This window comes from Balaenoptera borealis (assembly GCF_965194805.1).
Source record: "Balaenoptera borealis genome assembly, chromosome: 12".
Lineage (NCBI taxonomy): Eukaryota > Metazoa > Chordata > Mammalia > Artiodactyla > Balaenopteridae > Balaenoptera > Balaenoptera borealis.
This window is the reverse complement of record NC_138869.1, coordinates 25,467,693-25,476,283: the sequence shown is the minus strand read 5'-3', so window position 1 is coordinate 25,476,283 and position 8,591 is coordinate 25,467,693. Positions and strand designations below refer to the sequence as shown.

Sequence of the window (8,591 nt, the reverse complement as noted above, 5' to 3'; positions counted from 1 at the left end):
CTCTCCATTTTCTGCCGGCCCTAGGGGCTGGAGCCCTTGCTGCAGTAAGATGTTGCTGCAGGAAGCAGTTGCTGCCGGTTTCCTCAGCGTTTGCATTGCCTTCCTCCGCCTCCTTTTCCTCAAGCTTCCCAACATTCATGCTGGCCTCTCCCTGCCTTTCCTTTGGCCTGTTCAGTGTGTCTGGTACTTCCCTCATTTCACTCTTGTCCTCGGCTTTATTTACTGTCTATTCCACCTTAAGGGTGGGTTTTCTTCTGGGACTTGGAACCTTGACCTTTAACTTCATCACCTGCTTGCTGATTCCTCATCCAATCACCTCACAGCAAACTGGCCTGATTTCTCTGGCACCTTTATTTAACCCTGTGCCCAGCTCCTATTTCCCCCTAAGACCATAGGTACTTCTACAGATTTGTGTCCTTTCGATTTACTTTCCTGATTTTTTTTTTTTTTTAACTACCATTACTTTTTACCTCCACTTGTCCTGCTGATGCCCTTGACTTGAGAGGCAGGAATGTGTTCGGGTAGCTGGATGGCATTAAACTTGGAATATGAAGGCCTGAGTCCACATCCTTCCATTGCCATGGTGTAGTGTGGGGATAATCACACCTGGAGTCTGGCATGGCTACGTTAGTTGGGTTCTTTCAGGCTGGAAGGAAGAGGTCATCCAATGCATGACCTGAAAGTACAAGTGGCCTCGTGGATACCTGGAGAGTAGCTCATAATTGTACTTGATACAAAAGAAGCACCCGTAGCTCAGATCTGGTGTCTTGGTACCAGAAACCTTGGCACCCTCCTCATATCTCACATCCAAATGTCCCTGCTGAAGGGATCTGCGTGGGTCATTTCTTTACCCTTTATCTTACAACTGCCCAAATGGATAGAATGCAGCTCATTTATCGATCCCTGGTCCAATCAACTCTGTTCTGGTAGCACTGTTGATTTAACTCACAAACAAGATGCAGCCGGCCAGAGTGACTTCACACTAAAAGCACTGCCTGATACCCATTCCCCAGCAGGCAGATACAGCCGTGGCCGCTGTTTACAGCAGCCTGCCTGGAGGGGGATTTTTGCAACACTAACCCTCATGTTCCCTGAGAAAGAGATCCAGTGGTCAAATGAATTTAGAAACGGTGCATATTACCTCTTCCTGTTTAGAAATTCACGGTGTACATTAGTGTATCAAAGGTAGGGAGAAACCCTGCAAGAAACACCTGTACTCGGCCTGAGGCAGCATTTCCCTAGTAAACCGTTTTTTATGTAACATCTTAAGGATACCCAGTGGAAGACACTTTGCCGAGTGCTGGCTTGGACCTCATGAGCTGTCTAGTGTCACCAGCTGTCACTCTCTCCTAGAGCGGCAGCTCCCAACCCCTGTGCATCAGAACATCTGGGGACATTTGACCAAACAGAGTCAGCCAATGGTAGCCCTGAGATTCTGATTAACTTGGTTTGGGGAGAGGTCTGGAGATCAGAATTTAAATGCTCCCCAGGTACTACAGCTTTAAATGATAATAGTCCTATGTGTCACAGTATAATAATAGCATTTACTGAACAGATGTTATGTGCCAGGCCCTAAACAAGTGGGACTTAATTTTTTAATTTTATCCTTAAATCTACCCTACCTAATAGATATTGCCACCAATTTAGGAGAAAATTGAAGTTTCCTGAGGCTAAGCAACAAACCCATGGTCGCACAGCTTCTGTGCTACAAGGCTGAGGAATCAGGGCCTTCTGATTTCTGTAACTGAATTCTTGGGCCTACATAACATGCCTTTCCCAGGAATCTTCTCTCTTGGTCTGAAAGTGCCTGTTAATGGTGGGCAGTCAACAAACCATTGTGGAATGAACAATGCCAGGAAGCATCTCCAAGTTCCTTTTCAGCAAAAACATCCCAAAATTCTGCAACTCATGGTTGTGAAAAATAAACGATAGCAAATACTTGGAGCACTGCAATAGATCAGATCCATGGAAAGACTCGATATTAACACCCCTTTGTGCTGAAAAGCCCTCCTTAATTAACATGCCACCAGTTTTTGGCATCTAGACTTAAATGAACTCCTCCACTTATAGTCTGGTTCTTCTCAAACTAAATGATAACAGCACTTGCATATGCAATAAACTATTAAGCCAATATAAGAAAGAATTTAGCTCCTAAGGATTGAGGAACTAACGGGCTATCTCGAGATCCTACAGTAGAGCTCTCCTCCCAAGAAAATTCCTTTGCAATGAGAATGCATTCCACTAAACAGCTTCTCTCACTAGAAATCATCTTCCCAGGACCAAATGCTCTTTGCACAAGATGATCAGGAGATATTACAGAGGATTCAGGAATTGGCTGCAGCTAAGAAATTCCACACTAAAACCTGAAAACTGTCCAGAATAATTTTCCCACTTGCCCTCAAATCAGGGATGAAAAAAAATCCATCACACACAGAAGCAAGGCCCTACTCCTGGCGCTCAGGTGTCTGGAATTTACAACGAGATTATTACACCCAGGCTTCTGGGCGCAGAGGCTATTTGGAAGGGCTTGACTGCCACCTTGTGGTCAAAATGTGCATTACCGTTCAAAGTGAGGGCCCACCTAACCTGTGCCTGGCTCTAAGCCACTTCTTCCATGACACGAGGGCTTAAGACATATTTTGCCATGCCCCAATAAGCTAACAGAGGAGGACGGTATTAAAGTGTCTGGCAATAGCCCGTGGTTTTGAATACGGTATTTTGAACGACTGGTTTCTCCAAGGCAACCATACCTGAGTTGATTTGCTTATATGCTCCTCGTTTCAAAAAAGCGAGTATTTTTCTAATTCTCTCTCCATTAACTATGTTTCAAAGAAAACTATATTGTAACTGCAAGAAAAAGCCTAACTCCAGGATTACGTTCTCTATTTTCTTTTCCACCCAATTTCTCTCTTCTTTTTCCTTCTCTCCCTCCCTCCTTTCCTCCCTTCCCTCCTTCCCTCCCTTCCTTTCTTCCTCCCTTCCTTCCTTTACTTCCTACATTACCTCCCTGTTTAAATTCCTTCACAAAGAAAGCCCTTGGATTGGATAATCCATCTATTACTTATTAGCTGTGTGGCTTTGGGCAAGTTCCTTAACCTCTCTGTTAAATATCCCAAAGAATGGTTTTTACATTTTTTTAAAGGATTGGGGGTGGGGACCAACGAATAGTAATATGGGACAGAGAACTCTTATGGCCCACAAAGCCCAGTCTCGCCTTCTACCATATGAAGTACACGGGATCATCTATAAGGAGTCTTTAAAACAAATAAAATCTGAATCGAATAAAGCCTTAGAAGCCTGCTGGCAAGCAGTAGAAGGGCGAGTGGAACAAGCTGAAGGGCATCACCCTGGCCCCGTTGTGGATGTTGCAGTGGGTCTCGGAAGTCCCCCCAGCACAGTCTCCCGATTGCTGGGAATGTTGGCTACTAATGGATTACGGCCGAACTGCCCTCAGCTGAAGAGACCTGCCCTGCCTAAGGCTACTCCCCTCCAGGGAAAGGCCAGTATTCAGGCATTCCTTGCTATGAGGATCTCTTGCCTCTATACTGAGCTCTACAGCGCCCCCTTGAGGCCTCACCTGCTACTGCATTGCAGCTCCATTCCTCCCTCCACCCAAGACTGGTCCCCTTCCTCACAGGTGTTAATCATGAGCCTCTTCCCCAATGAACCACCTGTGTATGAATCTCCAACCCAGAGTCTATTTCCCAGGGAACACGACCTAAGACATCCCTCCTCAGTCTATTCCCAGCATAAAAGCTAGAGTTATCCTCTTCAAAGTAAGTCGGGTCATTCCTCCTGTTTGAGATCCCTTCAATGACTCCCAGCTCATAAGCATCAAAGGACAAGAGCCTTGCCATCTGCACCCCAGGCCCATTGCCTCTTTGACCTCATCTCCTACTCCTCTGCCCCTCGATCACTCCAGCTACACTGGCTTCCTTGCTGTTCCTCAAACACACCAGGCATCCTCCTGCCTCAAGACCTTGGCACGCACCATCCGGTCTTCCTGGGATGCTCTTTGCCCCGCTGTCTGCTTTCCTCCTCCTTTAGCTGTTTTAAATCCTGACTCAAAGGTGACCTCAGCGAGGATTTCCTTACCCTCTACCTAAGTGTGCCCAACGCCACCCCACCCCAGAGCGCCACATCCCTCGTTCCTGTTTTAGTTTTGTCCATACCATGTATCAACATCCAGCACACAGTGTATTTTCCTTATGTATGTTAATATCTGTCTCCCCCACCGGAACGCAAGGTCCATGAAGGCAAGGACTTTTTTCTGTTCTGCTCACTGCTGTATCCCCAGAACCTAGAGTAGAGATGGTACCCAGTAGTTGCTCCATCAATAGTAAATAATTGAGTGAATAAATGGAGAACTATGGACATGGAGTCAGAAGACCTGTGATCTTTAGAGAAGTCCTTTAAACAGCATCTGACTCTTTTCACGTTAGAAATGGGAACAATTCTGGGACTTCCCTGGTGGTCCAGTGGTTAAGACTCCATGCTCCCAATGCAGGGGGCGCAGGTTCAATCCCTGTTCGGGGAACTAGATCCAGCAATGAAGATCCCGCGTGCTGCAACTAAGACCTGGAGCAGCCAAATAACTAAATAAATAAACAAATAAATAAATAAGTAAAAATGGGAACAATTCTTATGTCATTTTTAAAAGATTATGCAATATAACATTTGTGAAAGCATCATATAATAAACTGCTAAATGATTGTAAGGTACAATTTTTCCTTAAACTGAACTCTTCATCAGTGAGCTACTCAATTTGTATAAGCTAGAGCTGCCAGACTGCCAAAAAAAAAAGTAAGTGCCAAAAAAAAAAAGTAAGCATCTGACATTCAGACACAGAAAACCCTGAAAATAGTCCGGTATTCAAATAAATTGTAAAACGATTTATTCCAAGGCCATACCCTACATGTACAAACAATGACATGCACCTCTTCAAAGACTTAATAAAAAGAGCAGTCTTTACATTTTAAATTTTATAACAATTTGAAGACCTTCTTTTGCTCCCATCAAAAAAGTCTGATAAAACTGAGTTCCATAAAATATCTGATGTATTTTGTTTCTATAAAACATATTGTCTCTTTAAATGTGAAATATGCAAATGTAACATTTTATTATGAAATTGTTCTCAATGTCTGAAATTCTTGATCAATCATCTACAGAATCACATTGCCACATAGTTTTTAAAATGAGGTAAGAAGATAAACGTTGAAACCTTTTTTGAGGCCATTTTTTCAGATGTTTACACCTCTCTGACTAGAAGTGCAACGTGGTCTTGACAACTCCTTTTACGTGAGCGATCTCAGTGGTTACTCAGTATACTGGACAAAGGACAGCAGCAACACCACTCATTTCAAAATTCATATGTTGTAAGTCTTTTAAAACAATGTCAAGATCTCAAATCAAAGCTATTGCTACAGTGATTCACTAATTCCTTGACAGATATTTTAATAAATATTCCTAAACTCTAGAAAACTGTTCATAATCCTTTAAAACAGGAGTCAGCAAACATGGTCTGTAAAGGTCCAGATAATAAATATCTTAGGTTTCTCAGGTCACTTCTCTGCTGCATATTCTTTTTTTTTTTTTTTTTACAACTCTAAAATATTAAAAAAGAAAAAATGCTTAGCTCTGCTGTACTCTGTTAATCCCCTACTTAAAAAAATAGAAGTTGCTAGTCTCTAAATTAGACTGCTCAAGTGTTAATAAAATGTAAACTTCACATTTTACAGTAAAATAAATCCATGGTTTCTGACCACTAAATTGAAAGTTCATAGACAATAGGAAATGAAGCCCATTCAAAGAGTGGGACTGCATTTCAGATATGCTGTTTAATCAATGGCACTTTCTTATGGCTTCTTATTCACTTTGAATTGGATAATTCATGCATGTCTTTACCTTTTTCGTGTGTGTGTCTTTACTTTTTTCATAGGGAAAAAAATCTCCTCTTGTGGCTAATTTAAAGTCTGCAAAATCAAAGATTGGAATACTTCCATGCTAAAAGAGGTAGACGCATACACACAGGTATATGCACTTACAAGCAGGTGCGCAACAAAACCACTATTTGATTTATAAATGCTCTCCACAGCTAAGAAGGAACCAGTGGAAACCAGCTAGAAGGTACACAAAACAGTCCTAAAGGACATCCTCATTTGTTTTTATCATATGTGGTTGTTACATGTGAGGAAAACATGATTTGCATATGAAATGTGAATATGAACTTAATGCAACAGCATGGTTAATTCAGGTTCTTGATGAATATAACCTGGCGTTGACTAAAAAGATACAACAGAGAATTCAGCAGGAGTTAGTTTAGACTCTGATACAGTTAAACAGACCAGTTTATAATACTGTTTAATCTGTAACACGGGCCTATAGCTTGGTACTGAGAACCACAACTCTGTGTGTGTGTGTTTGCATGTTTTCCTTTCCTACTACAAACAGTGCTGTGAACAAATCATGGCAAATAAATGAGTTGTGAATTTGCTCAAATATATCATTAACAACTTGGAAGCCTCTAGAATGACGAGCTCATGGTATTCTATAAAAACATTTACAAATTCTAAAGCTAAGAAAGTTGCAAACTTTGGTATCCCTAAGAAAAAGGCTCAATTACGCCAGTGAGCCCAGGCCCAATTTCTGAACTATAAAAAGTAAAGTTTTCAGTGCAAAAAGAGTATCTTGATAAATAGCAATGACACAACAATCACATGAAACAGTTAAAGACTATAAAACACATAAGTAATACCCTGAAGGCATGTTTTGGTATTAAAAAAAGGTACTTTGGGGCTAGGAGATAACAGGCTGTTTTACCTATTTAACTGTGAGGTGAGTCTGGGTGGAGGACCGTTTAAACACTCCCTTTTGGCAAAAGACTCAACACATTTATAGCTCATCATGTTTTTTCTTGAATGGCCACTTCGGGTGTTGCAATACGTGGTCTGCAGCCTGAAGGACAAGGTACATAAATTCTTCTACATCAAAAGAGTAGTTGGTAAACTTTGGATGTTCCCCCAGAGTTGGGTGGTGGCCCTGCAAAATCAAAGCAAAAGACAAATTTGTAAGGTGTTGAGGTTGTGGTTTTCTGAACAAGAAGAAAATTATTTTACTTTGGCCAAAGGAACTATTTTAGTTTATGCTCTACATCAGAGGTTGGCAAATTTTTTCAGTAACGGGCCAGATAACATGTATTTTCAGCTCCATGGACTACAAAGTCTCTACCACAATTATTCAACCCTGCCAATGAAGTGCTCAAGTAGCCATAGACAACACGTAAACAGAGGAGCAGGACCATGCCCCGATATAACTTTATTTATAAAAACAACTGGAGGGCCAGATTTAGCCCACTGGTCTGTAGTTTCCTGATCCCGTCTCTAAATAATTTAATAGATCTCTCTAGGCCCAAATTTCATGAAGTTCTCTTTTCCATATAAAGAGAGAGAGTAATTAATTTCTCCTTTCCCCCAGTTTGCAAATATAAAGCGCAACAACTCACGATTCCAGAGAACCGTTTTATCTTTGGATTGAAGTTCAAAGATAGTTTGTCACATTAACTAGACACTTTAAACCAATTAAAAAGAAAACAGGATGAGTTTTGTCCTTGAACTTTACCTTATCTTGAGGAAAGACTTTGCTCTGCCTTCGCCAAGTGATGTAGTAGACGCCTCTCAGCCTGGCCAGGTCCAAGTAACAGCGTTCATCTCCACAGTTGTATCTAAGGACACAAGGGCGTCCACACATTGGGCTTTTGCCTGGGATGGCTGGCCAATTCGCAATTCTCTAGGGAAAAAATTCACCTCCCAAATATGTTCTTACAAAAGGTTTTATAAATGGTAAACAAGAGTGAGAGAGATTCCTGTTCATAGCAGCAGCGTTCACAATAGCTGAAAGGTGCAAATGACCTGAATGTCTACCAACTGATGAATGGATAAATAAAATGTGGTATATCCATACAAGGAATAATTATTGACAATAAAAAGGAATGAGTACTGATCCATGCTACAACATGGATGAACCTTGAAAACATGATGCTAAGTGAAAGAAGCCAGTCAGAAAAGCCCACATATTGTATGATTCCACTTATAGGAAATGTCCTTAATAGACAAATCTACAGAGACAGAAAGTAGATTAGTGGTTTCCAGGGGCTGGGAGGAGGATGGAGTGAGAGTAACTGCTGAAGAGTACTGAGTTTCTTTGGGGGCGTAATGAAAATTTTATAAAATTATGGTGGTGGTTGCACAACTCTGTCAATACATTAAAACCATTGAATTATACGATTTAAATGAGTGAATTGTATGGTGTGTAAATTATGTCCCAATAAAAGTGTTTATAGAAACACACACACACAAAAGAGTGGGAGAGATTATTTTTAAAATATTCCCATAACTAAATTATCTTAACTTTCCAAAAGCAGAATAGGATTAAAGAATGGAGGGGACCTTTATCAATAGGACTGTGAACTTGATATTAACTCCTAATACCCCCATCTTTGTACATATGAACGTGGCCTTGGGGTAGGTAACATATCCTCCAAAGCAGAAATTGATCCCAGGTCTGTTGACCTCCAAGGCCTGAGATTTCTCAAT

At 41.3% G+C, this 8,591-nt stretch overlaps 1 protein-coding gene across 2 annotated transcripts in view; it reads right to left on the bottom strand.

The window, feature by feature from the left end:
• Window positions 1-4,635: 4,635 nt before the first annotated feature.
• Window positions 4,636-8,591, bottom strand: part of EOGT (EGF domain specific O-linked N-acetylglucosamine transferase) — a 32,665-nt gene continuing 28,709 nt past the window's right edge. For both annotated transcript variants that reach the window (XM_082346200.1, XM_082346201.1), the window contains exons 16-17: window positions 7,618-7,720; window positions 4,636-7,038 (exon numbers count right to left, since the gene is read on the bottom strand). In XM_082346200.1, the coding sequence (XP_082202326.1) occupies window positions 6,892-7,038; window positions 7,618-7,720 (250 nt within the window). In that variant the 3' untranslated portion in view covers window positions 4,636-6,891. The remainder of the gene's footprint in view (window positions 7,039-7,617; window positions 7,721-8,591) is intronic.